This window comes from Brachionichthys hirsutus, chromosome 21 (assembly GCF_040956055.1).
Source record: "Brachionichthys hirsutus isolate HB-005 chromosome 21, CSIRO-AGI_Bhir_v1, whole genome shotgun sequence".
Lineage (NCBI taxonomy): Eukaryota > Metazoa > Chordata > Actinopteri > Lophiiformes > Brachionichthyidae > Brachionichthys > Brachionichthys hirsutus.
Window position 1 is genome coordinate 5,479,303 of NC_090917.1, and position 16,589 is coordinate 5,495,891.

The 16,589-nt window shown below is 44.7% G+C and overlaps 2 protein-coding genes across 2 annotated transcripts; both read right to left on the minus strand.

Annotated features, from left to right (window-relative positions):
* Nucleotides 1-8,102: 8,102 nt before the first annotated feature.
* crp1 (C-reactive protein 1) lies at nucleotides 8,103-9,118 on the minus strand. The gene is made up of 3 exons (XM_068754873.1): nucleotides 9,071-9,118; nucleotides 8,836-8,914; nucleotides 8,103-8,713 (listed from the first exon to the last, which is right to left on the minus strand). The coding sequence occupies exons 1-3, from the start codon at nucleotides 9,116-9,118 to the stop codon at nucleotides 8,103-8,105; spliced, it is 738 nt and encodes a 245-aa protein (XP_068610974.1).
* Nucleotides 9,119-9,954: 836 nt separating this feature from the next.
* LOC137910112 (E3 ubiquitin-protein ligase CHIP-like) lies at nucleotides 9,955-14,465 on the minus strand. The gene is made up of 8 exons (XM_068754538.1): nucleotides 14,453-14,465; nucleotides 13,660-13,866; nucleotides 13,344-13,542; nucleotides 13,018-13,183; nucleotides 12,847-12,922; nucleotides 12,694-12,750; nucleotides 12,044-12,160; nucleotides 9,955-11,501 (listed from the first exon to the last, which is right to left on the minus strand). The coding sequence occupies exons 2-8, from the start codon at nucleotides 13,771-13,773 to the stop codon at nucleotides 11,376-11,378; spliced, it is 855 nt and encodes a 284-aa protein (XP_068610639.1). The 5' UTR covers nucleotides 13,774-13,866; nucleotides 14,453-14,465; the 3' UTR covers nucleotides 9,955-11,375.
* Between the last annotated feature and the right edge of the window lie 2,124 nt (nucleotides 14,466-16,589).

Here is a 16,589-nt window from a genome sequence, read left to right on the forward strand (position 1 = left end):
GGCTGCAGACACACAATCTGAGCTGACGCACACCCTCACCAAGGCATCCAGCCCTGGGGCCTACTTGCAGAGTGCCGTTGCCCCCTCCCCACCTTCCCAAGTCCAACCCCCACCCCATCTCCTCTGGAACACAGTTTAACTTCTGTCATTAAGATGAAGCGCCCGAGTCAGCCTAGGAGCAGCGAGAGGATGTGACAGGCTGGTAATGGACAGGACAAAGGAGATTTATGAAGTATTAGTAAACCTTAATAATTCACTAAACGGAAGACCCCGGGAGCCCCCCCCCCCCCCCCCTTCATAGACCCCTGACTCCGACTCTCAAGGCAGGCCCTGGCGTCCTCTGGATCCGTAGCCGTGCTTGTTAGCAGCCAAACTAAAAGGCAGGAAGAATCCAGAAGGATTCGAACTGACTGATGATATCAGTTATGACATTTTTCTTTTTAGCCATTGATCCTGGGTTGTCTAAAGGAATCTGCAATCAAATCACTCTCCTATTTGTATTGATATGCGATGCCTCTCAATGGACGCCAGTCATTGATGGAGATGTTTAAATGCTCATTTTTTGCTGCTGTGTTCTACAGAAATGTGTCCGTCAAGCGTACATTTCCTCCTTCGTGTTTCTGATATGCTCATCACTCTGCAATTACATGTTTAAAGCCTTTATAGAAGACCTTGATGGAAAGGAATCCCTTAATATATTCAGATATGGCACGATTAGATGGTTTACCTTATTAGATTAAATGTGTGCTTTATAGTCCTCATCCAAATTAGTGATGTGAGAGATGTGAAGGCATCTCATTGGATAAGATTTTCCCCTCCTGTTTTCAGATGACAGCAAATCTGAAATTTCATCTTCTGGCACATAATTGTCTTTTTTTTGTGTTTCATGAAAAATGATGATAGTAAAGGTAAAGTCAAGGGGAGATGGACGGATGAAAGATTCATCCTCTGGACATTCTGAACATCTGTACAGATGTTGTGACCTGTTTGACTACCTTTCTCAGAAGCAAACAAAAGAGGAAATGCAGGGTACCTCCTTCCACCAATTTAGCAGGTCACCATCAGTCAGACGGTCGGCCTGAAGGGGAACTCCCACACTGACTTCCTCCGGTCCCAGCTGCTCCACCGGGGGTCCATCATCAAACAGCAGCCAGGAATGAACCCCCCCCCCCCCCCCCCCCCCCCTCTCAGCAGCCAAGGCAGCGACGACTGCAAGTCTTCGCTTTGAGTGGCAGGTGCAGTCATTCGGTCCTTAGATACCCCCACTGGCTGCTCTTTTTGCTTCATGTGTATCTGTGCATGGTATTGGTGGCGGGGGGGGGGGTTCACTGATGGGTGTCAACATTGAGGCCTGGTCCAGTCTGCTGTGGCCCACTGTGACAGCACCACTGCCTGACCACCCCACCCCTGTGACCCCCTCTTCTGTCCTGCATGCAACGCCGCGAGAGACATAGAGGTTGATGGGGACTGGCACCGCAGGGGCCTCCCTGGCTGGTGGCGTTGCTGGTGGTCTCTGTGGCCTATTAGTGTCTTGCTATGGGCTTGTCAGGCTGACAAAACAGGGGCCCGTCAAATTAAGCAGGGGCTGAATATCGGAGATATGTATTTAAACGCACCAAGGGGAGACGGTGGCGGGGAGGGGTGAAGAGAACCAGGATGAGGGAACCGCCGGGTGCTAATGCCGACGCTAAGTGAGAGCGACAGGCTGAGTGAGAGCTGATCGGAGAGAGAGAGAGAGGAGCAGGATCGGTGGCTGATAATGGTGGCATGGTTGTCCTGAGGAGACTTGTTAAGGGCCGGTCCAGACAGCCACCGTTCTCCGGGATCTGAACGCAAGCAAACCGCTCCAAGTTTGTCCCAAACAGCTTCCAGTTACAGCACTTCCACTTCCTGAAATCAGATTGATGAGCTCGGCATTCAGGTGTGTGTGTGTGTGTGTGTGTGTGTGTGTGTGTCCTGACGTTCCATTGAATCATAAAGCACCTCTTATGCTGGAACAAGCATTTATCTGGACAGCTTTAGTTGCGATTTCAACTTTTTTCCTCTGTTCACTGTTTGTCTTACTTCCCCTTCTGCTGCAGGTCCGGCCATCATGAATCCATAAACAACAGGCACGACAAAGCGCGACTCCTGTGGAGGAGATGCCATGGTGGGACATTAACTCTCCACAATCTCCTTAGGTTGCGTCCATATTGTTCAGACTGATCGGCTAACGTCTGTTAACGCGAATGATCGCTGCACTCTGAGTTACCGGAGAACTTCAGAGTCCCGTCGTGCGTTCAGGTCTCTGAACACGGAAAAACGCAGGAGCAGGTGAAACATCAGCGAGTCGATAAAGCGCTGGCAGTCATGGGACGCAGCCCTGTGTGTGTGTGTGTACATTACAAGGGGAGCCATGACAGTGCCTGTGTGTTTGAGAAAGGGCTGCGACTCTCCCTCTCATGTCACTGTGCGTTGCTGAGACTGAGAGGCTGATGCGCAGTGGCAGCTCCCCCCCCTCGCCGCCACAGGCCTGCCCTGAGCCACTGCAGATGATAGTTTTAATTGCTTTCAATCTTTCAGGCTAGTCCCTGCCCAGTGGCGAAGACTGCTCGTGTGTGCAAGCGTGTGTGTTGTGTGTGTGTTGCGTGTGTGTGTGTGTGTGTGTGTGTGTGTGTGAGATGCTGTTTTTTCTGCGTTTCCGTGGAGCATTGTCTGCGGCTGCTGCACACATATGTGATGTGTGTTTGATGGATGCGTTTGTCCATTATTAGTGGGGAAGCCAACAGAGAATTGAGGCCTTGCAGTGATGCATCCGATGCGGACAACAGGAAAAACGCACGTTAATGATCCGACCGGCGCCAATCCCACGTCTGCATCCTGCATACAGGCGAAGGATTAGAGGCCGGTTCTGGAGATCCGCCGTTCCGTAAAGCTTACGAGCGTTCATGAATAATCAAGTTCCGGGTTTTCACGCAAAGACCTCAAAACACGCACTCGCGTCCTTAAAAGCATTTTAGACGTGGTGAGCTACAAAACCAACCGATCAATAATTTAGAATAAATGTCAAGATGGAATAAGAGAACACCGAAAGCAGGCTGGAATTAAAGTGGCAGTCGTTTGGTCCATATGTGAAAGTTAAATCAGTTCAGAAAGGAAAACCATAACGGACAAGAGTCACTGAATGTGATCCGGGGGGGGGGGGGAGAAACCAGGAAATGAAGACGGACCAAATTTAAATAATTTACAATAGGCCTATGTATTTTATCAGTCCATCAGTTCACGCAGCAATAAATCAATAACAAACTCCAGTCGATCTCAGATGTCATAGCCGGACTTATAAATGGATTCTAAAGCAGCAGCACAGCTCACCCATTTTCAAATTCAAATGTTGATAATCTCTTTAAAAGTTGACCTCCTGACCTCCTACTTACTGCTAAATACGCTCAAACCACGAAGCTGCAGGTGATCAGGCTTGACGTGTGGAATGATCTGAGGAGCATTAGGGAAGTTATCGCATCATCTCCTTTTAGACACTTTTAAAGTCAATATTTTAGACTCCATATTTACTGATTTGCACATTTTGTTGACTTTCCTTTTGTTTAGCCAATTGAAAAAATTTCAGATATTTATCACAACATTCTAATTTTTTTATTGTTTTGTAATTCTTTTTTAAAGAATCACTCTCGAATTTTTATTTATTTATTTCTGCCATCAACAATCAACAGATTATTCTGCCTAGTCAAGCCTTTTACTGTTACTTTGGGGGCTTTGTGTATATTTCATAATAATTTCATTGTAATCCTGTCAACCTCTGAGCTGCTGCAGAACGTTCCCTTTCATATAAACACACACACACACACACACACACTGGCCGGGGGGTGAATTAAGCCTTAACATTCCCACAGAGGCTAATCTCCATCCATTTAGAGGGCTGTAATATTTAATCAGGAGGCCCTGGACCGTCTCCCAGCGACACGCTGTGGCTCAGTGCGTATGTTCACAGACGACGTCGGCCCAGAGGCGATGGAGGGAAAGCGCTGCTAAAAGCCACAAAGCATTCAAGCACAGAGGCTCCCGCTCGCCGCTACGCCCCACATTCCATTTGGATGGAGGAGGATGGAGGACTTGCGTTGTTGCCATGCAACCTGAAGACACTAATGTCTGTCAATAAAGCGTGGAGAGTAATTTATTTATTTATTAAATCATCAAAATGAAATCAAAACTAAATAGTTTGCTGACTTTTTCTTACAAAATTACAGAAATTAAAGAACATTTACAATGATGCAGATTCAGAAAAAGAAACCAAGCTTGAAATTTGAGCAGTCAAAACCAATATATATGATAAAATAAAATAAAACAATAAAACAAGTCCATGGCTTAAAAATGTGTACATTTTCACTGACTCAGAACTCCTCCAGAAACACACAAATGTCCCTTTAATTTTCTGTCAAATTCATTATTTGCAAAATGACATCTTAAATGTGATGTAAATAAAATGATGGCCTTAACAGACTCTGAACTTTCCATCTCACGTAAAGGTTGTTTTTTGCGGGCTGATTGTCCTGTCAGGTGTTCCGGTTGTCCTGCCCGATCCCCGTTCTGGCTCGGAGGTCGACAGCACGGTGTTTGCCATCCTGCCTGGAGGTTACCACGCCGGAAAGAGCCAACGACACGGGAAAGGTCAGGTCTCACACCATCAGCGTGAAAAGCCGGCAGTGAAGAGGGTACAGAACATCTGTTCCAATAATTTAGACTCATCCTGTCTGTAAATGTATGGAGCATGCAGTCGCCGCTTGACCTGACCTGCAGCAAAAAAAAAAAAAGAAAAAAAAAAAAACCTGGCGACTGCTGTGATTTTGTGTTTTCGTAAACAGAACATTTGTGTTGCTAAGTGTCAATTGATAAAAATGTGTCATGCGTGTGGCCATTGCAACGCCTGCTCCCTGATTCAGACTGACTCTAATGGGGAGGCCTGGTGAATTTTTCATACAGCCCAGAGGCGGAAGTGGAGCGACCATACAGGCAGATTAGAACCTCTGAGAGAGTGAGAGGAGTGAGACATTCAGGTCGCGGCTCCTCCACCAGGCTAACGGAGGAAATAAAGTTAAATAATAAGGATTAACTGCAGTGAAACATTTCGACAAACATTTTAATCGTTGCTAGAGGATAATCTTTTGACGAGTTCACTTTTAAAGCTGACTTTCAGGTTTCTGCACCTGAGAGACATTTCTGTGGCATTTACAGAAATTGTATTTTAAAAAAATGTCCTCACTCCCTCCTGAATTACTTTCACTTGCATCAATATCCAGAGATCAACTGTAAATATTTTCTACAGTGTCTTTGATGCATCTTTTCTATCCCAGCATGCTATGGGCGAGAGGCGGGGTACACCCCGAATGCATCGCCAGCGCATCACGTGGTCACACACAGGCAAACAACCATTCACGCACACACTCATACACTGCGGCCAATTTGGAGTAATCAATTCACCCAAGCTGCATGTTTTTGGAGGTGGGAGAAAACCCACACAGACAAAGGTAGAACATACAACCTCCACACAGATAGGATTCAAACCCAGTTCCATCTTGCTGTGAGGCAACAGCACTAACCACTACACCACCGTATATGTTAAAGACAATCAAAAGAAGCCGTGACCCTGATGATTCCTTGCAAGCTGGCTGAATAATTCACCAGATCTCATTTTAATGACCTGATATTTCTGCAAGAAAGCTCTAAAAAAATTATCCATCTGTTCAATGAGCACATGCCACCGCTCACTCAGATCGCTCGTAGCACTGTCTTGCGTATGCAAATATGTTTTGCCTGGAAATCTATTTGGAGTTGCTCGAAGGAACCCAGAACGGCCCTCCTTCTGTCTCCCCTCTTGCTGTCTATCTCCTCTCGCGTGGAAAACATTTTTCACCAGCTCCACATGCATGGAAGTACAATCAGTGGCACCGCCTTGCCTCGCAATGCTTAAACCACCACGGGCCAATATGCAGATCTCACAGGCCCACAGTGGCGGCCCTGCATGTCTGCAAGCAGGACAAGGAGCCCTGCAACTGTTTGGTGAGTCGGATAATAAACGCAGTGCAAGGACACAGAGGGAATAATTATCTGTCCTATGAAGCGCGCCAGTCATTGGTTCTGTCCTTTTGTTAGATACTTTAAGTACTTCTTTGGTGCTGTTTGTGGCCCCGGAGTATGAACGAGTCGGCCCTGAGATGAAAAGGTGGCGTTAAAAAATGCATTTGTATTCAGATTTTCTTTACAAGAGAAATGTTTTAAAATCATCTGGGTAATATAATTTGAAATTAATGAAACCTTAAAATAATTATATGGTGGTAAACCTATTTTACATTTTAGTAGCACCACGGACAGAGACGCAAAAAGATGAAAATAACAGATTGTGTGTGTGTGTGTGTGTGTGTGTGTGTGTACCAGAGGCCCAAGGAGCCAGGCTTGGGCAGATGGTCCAGAAAGGTGTTACCCCACAGTGAGTGGGCACTGCGATTGATGCATTGCAACATCCAGGAAGGTGGAACATTTGGCTGCTGACCCGCAGTCAGAACTCGTTGGCCCGGCCTTCTCCTTATTTAGCTGCTGCGAGACAGCCAACGGGTGATTTGGTCGAAATAAACACACACTCGGAACGCAGCACTTTCCCACCCTCAAGGGAGCCCACAATGGCAGCACGCTGGAAACTTCCTCCCGTCTTCCACAAGGAGGTCACGGTGATGGTGCAGGGCAGGGAGGATGAGCGCACGCATCCACGGAGACGAGCGGGGACACTGGAACGCAGGGTTACTGTGTTACACTTGGATGGAGAAGATATGACCTTGAGCTGATTCCGAGGGGGGGCTTGTTAGCGGAGTAACCCCATATGACTGGATTCCTGCAAGGAACATGGAACAAGTCATCTCACTCCAGACAAGTCATTTTATATCTGTGCAATATCAACATCCATAAACCCTGGATTTGGATCAGGAAAAAAAAAAAATTAAAGGTGGCTTTTAGAAAGGGCAGAAACAAGAACCCTCGCTATATTAAAAAATACATTGTGTACACATAAGAATATAGATCTTAGAGATCATTTCTAGGTGATGCCACGTGAGAAAAGACATGATCAAAAAGACAAGAGGCAAAGCTGATTCAGAAACAGGGACATCTGAGGAACACGACGACTGAAGAACCGGAGAACAGGAGCGAGAGAGACGAACCGTTTCACTCTGGAGCCAAGAAAAGGACACTTAAGAAAAAAAAGAAGCATTTCATGGAGAAAAAGCCAAACGACGAGACAAAATTGAGCTTTCTCTGCATGAAACTGACGCCCCCCCCCTTCATTCTCTTATATAACTGCAATAACTCCCCCCGTTGTAAATATGTACACGAGTTATTATATACCTTTAAAAGTATGTCAAAAAGAGATTATGAAATGAAACTGCAAGAGTTCAGCGATGAAATAGTCTCTTTAATTAAACATTTGTTAGTTATTCACACGGCAAGATTTTATTTCAGAGCCAAAAGCATTCTTACATCAGTTAAAAACTGGAAAATTCATGAGTGAGTACGCTAACCGGAGGCGACGTTATGGCTTTCAAACACGGTAATGGTTATTTGTCTCAGAGCACAGTCAGATTTAATGTTTCCCATATCTTCTAATTACAAGCAGGATATTAAGTGTTTTATTTGAACTCTTCATTTGCTCATGCTCTGCAAATAAATCTAATTTGAATATAATCAAGATTCCAGCGACTATTTCAACGACACTGTGACTTTTTTTTTTTGCTTTTTTCTCCCAAGTCTGAGTATTTTAACGTGACTGTAAAATCCGAGGGGGGCTTGTTAGCGGAGTAGTGGAGAGCGCCACCCTCTGGATTCACGCAGCAGACCAACGCTTTGTCCTTTTGTTCTCAGAGCATGGAAGAAGATCAAGTATCGGCTTTTGAGTGGTGTTAAAATATTAATTATTCGTGTGAACTGATCTGCAGACTTTACTACGTCGCGAGGACTGAAGGGCTCCAACCTTAACATCTGAGACGGACCACGGCAAACATCAGCACCAGCCTAACTCCTCTCTCCGATCCCTCGTTGCTCGCTGCGTTTGACTCCACCCGGAGTCATCCCTCATCCACCACCATCACGTTCCCGTTCAGCTCGTACTCCAAGGTGGCCCAGTCGAAGACGTTGCCCTTGGGGACCGCGTGCCCACAGTGCCAGTCCCGGATCAAGCTCCTCGAGAGCACCCAGTCCCACATGTTCAGGTCGGTCACCTCCCCGACAAAGCTCTGGCTTGCCTCTAACCCTCCGAGGTATTTGTCCGGGTCCTGCCCGAGGATGACGGTGCCTTTAGGGCGGATGGAATGCCCCGGTTTGTAGACGTGGTAGGTGCTGCGTTTCCCCTCCACCCAAAATGCGGTGAGGCCTGTGCGAGACTCCCAGGTCAGGCACAGGCTGGTGCGGAAGGCGGTGAGGGGCGGCAGGTAAAAGGAGGTGCCGTCGCCGCTCATGTAGAAGGAGATGCGTCCGTCTCTCTCACGCCACACGTTGAGCTCGTCGTAGTCGGCGGTGCGGTAGGCGAACAGGATGATCTGCCGCTCCTCCGGCAGCTCAGTGGCCACACGCATGCAGAGGGTGAAGGCCGTCAAGGTCATGTCCTTCTGGGGGATCAGGGCGACGAAGCTGAAGTCAGTCTCGTAGGGAAACACCAGGACTTTGTCTGCCAGACCCACTGGAGCAACACAAAGAGAATAAAAGGCCGAAAACCTCAGAGGTCAAAGTGTCTGGCATTCATCTGAAGCGCAAATGAATGCGAAGCAACACAAAATAACCCCTTTAACTTCAAAGTCGTACCTCGGGTTGCTGACGAGGGTCTCTGGGACCAGCCACACACCCCAAGCAAAAGCACAGCGAGCCTCACCGTGTTTACACCCTGTGAACACGCACAAAACAGTCGTCGTCATTTTAAACGCCCACAAATTAAGTCTGACTGATTCAAAAGAACACGTCAAAGTCGTGAAAACCAGAGCAGAGCTCTCTTACCATTTTATTGTGTCGTTTCTGCTCGATGCTTCTAACTCAGTCCCGCTTGCTGGAGTCCCCGTGCCAGGTCCTCTTCCCTCCAGGCACAGGCCATGACATCAGCAACGCCACTGATGCTCTGACAATCGGCTCGGTGTGTAACGGCTGACGGACATGCTGCTGTGTGTGTGTGTGTGTGTGTGTGTGTGACTGATGAGAACACACACAGTTTCCAAATCACATGATTGACTTGGACAGAAGTTAGAGGGACAAAAAGAGTTGTTTGTTTTCTTTGTTTTCACAGGGGTTAAAGGAACATTCACTAAATCAATCGGGGGGGGGGGGGGGGGGGGGGTAAAATAAACCGGTTGCTGATATCAAACAGTTACAGAACTATTGCTACTAGAGGTTTTATATGATTTAGGGTTCAAGGAAGGAACTTTAATTCAACTAAATCACTGACAGCACTGCATTGTTTTCCAATGATGACACTCGATCCTAAAAATTAGGTAAAAAAAAAAGTTATATAAATGAATGATAAATGAAATAAAATGAATGATTCTTTTTTTCCAAGGTCATTTTAAAGGACGCTGTCGGTAACCGGCAGCAGCTTTTTGAGGCCAATAATAATGAGACAGAAGATTGGGTTTACAATGTAACAATAATGCAATTAAAAAATATTTAAATATTGTCAAACTCTGTAATAGCAACACATTCTTGCCTTTTATTCCCTATCAAATCAAATATAGAATAGAAAACACGGACTTAAACTTAATGGATGATTGATGGGACTGACTGTACGTCAATGCTGCTGCTTTAATTTGTGTTGTGTGCCATTTCATTCCTCTTCATTTCTAATCAGCAGCAGTAAATGTGGCGTCACAGTCGCTGTCTTTCATGATTCTGTGTAAAAAAAAAAAAGGAACAAATGAAAACTGAACCAAGCATCTATGTTATCAACATATCTACATTTAATGCAGCTTATCGAACTGTAGAATTTCTCAAAAAAGAAGAAAAAACATATTCAAGAAATAAAATCTGCGATACACAAGCAAATTATTTACACTGCCTGAAACCGATACGAAATCCCCGATTGGCCGAACTCAGCACAGACACACATTCAGCTGGGAAACCTCTAAAACCACTAGAGATGAAAAGGTTTTTACAGAAGGTGCTGAAGAACCTTGGACTGAGGTATGGATGAGATCAAAACTCTTACAGCATTTCAAATGAGGAGGATACCAATGTCACTCAAACATCCCTGCAAAACACTTCCACTTGGATTTGAACTGATGATCGTTTGACCCAGTGTTAGAAATGTTTCCCCCCCTCTAAAATGTGCAGAGCAGGAGGATGAAATTAACAGCATGAACATCTTCTTAGCTTCGCACAGGAAAAGAAAAGTCACTCCATGCTCGACGAGTGTCCGAAGTCCGTTCAGGCAAGCAGCACGGCTAAACACAAAGTCCAATCACATTTCTGTTTCTAGGATTGACACAGACAGCACAGACCATTCTTCAAAAGCAGGTTTAAGCGCCAACCCAAGCAAATGGTCACACAAACATTCCAATAGTTCTCATTCCATATCCAGCAATGTGAAAACTCGTTTTACGCAGCGGCCGTTTCGATTTCTTTCATGCATCCGGTTCAAAGAACATTTCAATTACTGGAGGTCACGACTACATCTAGAGAGCACATTATTCATACATTCAACAAATGTGAATGTTCTGTTATGGGATGGATGGATATGCCAAGAAAAAAAAAGGCTCACAGCCTTGCATGTCTGGCGCGCCACCTGCAGGAGGAGAAGGAACCCTACCGCTATTTTCCAACGACCATACAAACTGGTCATCCTCACTGAGAACAGGTTTTTGGCTTTACACTTTAACTAGTGGGCAAACACTGAAATACTAGCAGAAATGGCTAATAGAAGGCCAAAGTCTTGGTGAATTTAACAACGGTGTGGAACATGTTTCTTAGATTTGTGGCTTCCGTGAAACTCTCGAGTGCAATACTGACGCTTTCCAAGAATTGTGGCACTCAGAAAAAAAGAGAGGGACAGAGTGGGGGAAGGAGTAAGAGAGCCCTGAGAATGTGGCCTCTTATTTAGAGTAAAGAAAATGAAGGGGGGTTTAAAGGAGAAGCAGGTCTTGAGTGACACGCCTCTGGAATTGGTGGGACGTTTTACAGCACAGACAACATGAGGGGAGGAGGAGGCAGGCAGAGAAACACGGCTCCCATCTGGAAGTCCGTAAGTGTGGCTTTTCCTGCTTGGTTAAAGTTCATATCCAGGCAAGGGGTGCTCTGTTCTCCCGTAATCTTGTGGCATTCAGATTTTGTGTACGATGGAGAGATGGGAGACGCGGTTCCCTTTAGTAGTCTTCCACCCAGCCGTTCTCCTGGATAAAGGCATCGATCACCTCCTTCATGGCCAGGTTCGGGATCAGCTGGTCCTGGGTCAAGGGACTCCTGGTGACCGGGTCAAAGTGGCCAACTCGCTGCAAAGGGAGCAGAAACACTGACTTCAAGAAAATCAAATACTTACTAATAATTGATTTTAGCTACAACAAAAACAACTTTCTAACCATTAATTGTCCCTATAAAAGGTTAACACAATGAGAACCTAAAGGAATGTTCTTTTTTTAAACTGAAAGCAGTACATAGACAATACAATATGAATTTATTGCACATGAGAAAAGCCTCATTGCTATTTTCACCTCATGCCTAGGTTGTGTAAAACACATGAAATTCTGAGTTCAAGGATTACAAAATCCTTTATTATGAGAAGAGAGAATCACACTATAATACGAGGAATCTGCCCATCATGAAAACTGTCCATCTGATCTTCAGAGCCTCTTCCGTCACCATGTGTGTGGATGAAGACGCTGAATTTCACTGCCACAGCTTTTGTCTTTTCATACATAAACGCAGCAAAAAAACAAGTTACTTTTACTGCTTGACGCGGCACGTTTAGACCGGGCACTGCCTTAGTAATAATAAAAAACACTTTGAGACGTCTCCACGGAGCTGATGGTCTTACTTGAAGGTGCTCTTCGATGTCCTTGCGATCATAAGTGATTCCACTGGGTGTGATACAGGGTTCCCTCATCAGCTCAAAACTGATCTTACCACACAGGTAATCTGGGATCTCCCTCTTCTGGAGAGGGAGAAAAGATATATCGATGAAATGTGAGAATTCGTACAAATAATCTGTGATACAGATTAAATATTTTTCTATAGTTGATCAACAATCAGATCAGTCTGACCCACAGTCCTGCTTTTTTCCTCCTCTCAAGTTGAAACTAAATCCTAATGATAACATATCATCCAACTGATAGGTTGCGCTGATCCCACCCCCCCCACACACACACACACATGCAATGACAAGCATTAAATGCAGCTAGGAGGAACAATGCAAACAGAACGGCCATAAACTGAGAGCAAAGTCTAGCAAGTCTATTTCTCTTGTTGCTATGTCAACGTTCAAAAAAAAAAAAAAAAGATGGTGTGAAGTTGGTTGGTAATACTGTAAGGAAAGACGCATGTATGTGGGTGAGCAAGATCTATGAGGTCTTAGACAAATGCATGCTGGGACAAAACCTCAGTTTGCATGAAGTACGACGATTAGAAAACGCTGAATGAATAATGTAGACTATAAGCCGACAGTAGCGAGTTGATTTTCATACTCACTTTCCTTTTCTCGTCTACTTGAGAGAAGAGCTCATCCATGTCCATTAGATATTTATCCTAAAGTGCATTCATTAGAAAATGTCATTATTATATGTATTTATTGGAAGCAAGACAAATAAAAAAAAAAACGTTTATTATGCATGCGAAACATACATGTTTTGAGCAAATCTTTGCGATGTCGCCTCCATTTTCATTGTCGTCTTGTTTCTCTTTGCATTCTTCAAATTCTCTGCATGAATGCAAAGTTATTATAAATCATAACGGTAGCAAGAACAAAATAATGATATCCATGTGACACGGCGGAATATTAAACGACCGCCTCACCTCTCCTTCTCAGCCAGTATGAGTTTGGTCAAATATTCATGCAACTCGTTCTCCTGGTTGATGCGCTTCTCCTCGATGCTATTCCAACGTTTCTTTTTGGCAATCCGCAAGGCGCTGGGGATGTCATCTCCGAAATTCAGCCTTTGTTCTTTTGCCAGATTAAAAGCTGCAGGAAAAATACACATCGTGACGGCAACACCGGCTTAACCGATACAATCTTTTGTTCCACAGAACACTACAAATGATTCTGTAGACCAACGGCGCCATGAATTTAATCAACAACGAGTGGAACAAAGTCACAATCCTTCAGGGCGGCTTCTGCTGACCTCTCTGCAGGTTGCCGATGGCCTCGTCGTAGTTCTCCAGCTCCAGGTGACACTGGCCCAGGAAGAAGTGGGCCTTGACCGACTGGCTGTCCAGCTCCAGCGCATGCTTGCAGTCTGCCAGCGCCTTGCCGTGCTGCTGCAGCTTCACATGGCACAGAGCCCGGTTGGTGTAGTACACCGCCACTGATGGGTTACGGTTCTGAGGAGCAAATAAAACCATGTTACTACGAGTCACAAAATATACATCCCATAATAGAGCAGGCCAACTACTCAATTTCATAACAAAAGGTAATAACATTTTTTTTTAAATGCTCACAATAGCTTTGCTGTAGCATGTAGCAGCCTCCTGGTACTTGCGACAGAGGAACAGCCGGTTCCCTTGCTCCTTCAGCTCCTGTGCGGTGGAACTCTTCTCCGGGCTCCCGGCCATCTTCTCCGCCGGCTCCGGGGGGCCCGCCTCGCCCTGCTTCCCGATCCTGTTCCCCGTGTCTTCGGCTGGCTCAAACAAACACGCACTGCCCTTCTTCTCGGTCAAGACGAACCAGATGCAAGACAAATGAAAAAATGAAACGCGTTCACTGCAATGTCCTCGGCGCCACCAGAGAGACGAGCGTTTGACTGCGGGGAGAGTGCGCGAGAAACACAGCTAGCACGGAGCCCGTTGGTGCAAGGGTTTAAACCGAAAGGCTGCACCGACGGGCTGCTAAAGGCAGGAACCAGGTTGGGCTGAAAAGGATTATTCGGAGGGCCGACTTTGGAATACGTGCTCAGATGTTAGCTCGTTAGCTAAAGTAGCATAATAAGCTATTCTGTTGGTTGATTATAACAGGCTGCCAGCTCTGTCCACTCGGCTTTATTTATACAGTCAGCAAATAAAAACGTAGCTTGTCGGTGTGTTTATGATGTGTAACACCTACAGGCCCGAATTGTCGTCTTGACATTTAACTCGACATTTACCTCAACGCCGCTAGGCAACCTCAGAAAACAAAAAAAAAATGGGACATCGCTAAGTTAGCTTATCTGCTACACAAGCCCATTGCCTTCCATTTTTTGATGATTCCATGAAAATGAAAGATTGTCTCTCAAATGAGAAGTTTTGCAGACTTTACCTTGAAGAAGGAATTTCACATCCGGATGAAACAGATTTATATGATAATCACAAATCCTAATCAATCTTTATTTTCCCGTGCGAGGCGTCATGTTGGCTTTTTGTTATGCTGACGTCAAGCTCTTACAAGGTGCCGACGGAAGCCGAAAGGGTTTTTTTTTTTCTTGTGAGATGAACTAATCACTAAACGCAAGTGTAGTTTACAAAATAGGTAAAACCACATTTCATTTAATTCGTTCAATTTAAAAACCTGAAGTTACATTTCTATATTTTCACTGTCTGTTTTTGAATCATAAAAGCTATCTTCACATCATTAACCATATTTTGGATTGTTTTCTTCATGAACAAGACTGATTGGGTAAAAAGAATATATAGCTCATATGGTATTTAGTGGAATAGTCTATATTTTTAAAAAATAGTTATTGAAGTCCATACTGCCTACAATTTACATGAATGGACAGTATTACAATACAAAGTAATTGCCAGCAGATGGCACTCTATTATTAAAGTTGGATCAAAAATTCAACTCTGACCATTTACAAGTGCATGGATTAACAGCAAAGAAAGATCAATAACTACTCATGTATGGCTGATTAGCACTATTACAATTGTTTGAGAAATGAAGACAGAAATGAAGATGAAAAGTTTCTGGTACTGTACTTGCTTCTACTTTGTTTAGATCACCTCAGCAGGTAATACAAGATTTTATGAAAAATTACATGTCACTGTTTGGATGATGCCTGGTATGCACTGAATATGACAGAAACAGCCACAATTTTTGAGTAAATACACCTTATTTATATATATTCAATTGTTCAGCATTTGTAGTCTTTGTAACGATGCTGCCAACTTGATCAGGACCCCAGGAAGAAGAGCTCTTTTATCTCAGTGGGAACTTCCTGACTAAATAAAATATACATAAAATATATGTAGATTAATGTACCTGTAATGTTAGTGGTCTTCCTTTGAGTTCTTTGAACTTCTATTAGTGTTGCACAAATAATGTTTGCCGCTGGAGCATGCCAAACATGCATGTCCCTTTTTGTTCTGCAAACTGAAATTCATTGAGAATGATCCGTCCACTTGAGCTGGATATGATTGGAGCAGGAGTTTGATTAAGAATTTAGTATGTTTGTGCAGTGCTATCCCACCCACAGAGAGACTCTGCCACACACAGATCAGATCCAAAGAGAAGATTCAAGTTTAACCATGCAGGAATGAGCAAATCTGTCCCTGTGTATAAGGGGTCACCTTCATAGCCTGATGGACCTCTGTAAGGCCGAGCATGGAGACCAGTGAAGATTAGGCTGCATCCTTTGAGCAAACAGGCTGATGAACGTGTGAAGGAGGCCGTTGAGCCCCAGACCCACCAGGGCTGTGTCCCCAGCTGTGTTTACCCAGATCAGCCAATCTGGTCCCTTGATCCCCCCCCCACAACACCCACATACCCAACCAGCCCACAATACGGAGCGTGCAAATAAAACATTTTCAGTTCATAAATATGTTTGCACAGAACGTTTAGGACTCATTGGATCAATTCAGTTGTTTGCAGGATTGATATATTACGAAATTATTATTGAGCTGATACATTATTTGTGCACTCAAATGTTTGCATCATGAAATTGGAACTGAGACACAAAGATTGTTCCATAGGAGTTTTTTTTGATCGCACAGGATGGATAAATCGTTTTAACAGCGTGCTATTTGAGTTTGCTCGGTATATAAGAATCGTCTTTAACTTGCTTTTCATTTTCTTTGTTTCTGTGATTATCTCTAAATTACCGTGTGCAAAGCGTTGTAGAACAGAACAGAAGTTTCACATTGTGATGGAAGGAATTCCTCTGAAGTAGTGTTTACATTTAAACTGCCTCATCTTCTGTCCAAAATCCCAACCGTCATCCTCCGCCATGCGCCCCCCACCCTGTTAAACCAAATTGCTGCACCAGTTGGCTGAGCTTCCAATCACCTTGGCAACAAAACCTGGAAGTTGCCCTGCTCCCCTGGCACAGCCCAAATGCTGCCACTTCCTGATTGATTCTGGTCTATTTCTCTGCCTGTGTAGTCGTTTTCCCATTTGGCACTGATCGGAGCTATTCAGTGCCAAAGCGTCTGAAAAGAAAACAGGGTGAACACACTCT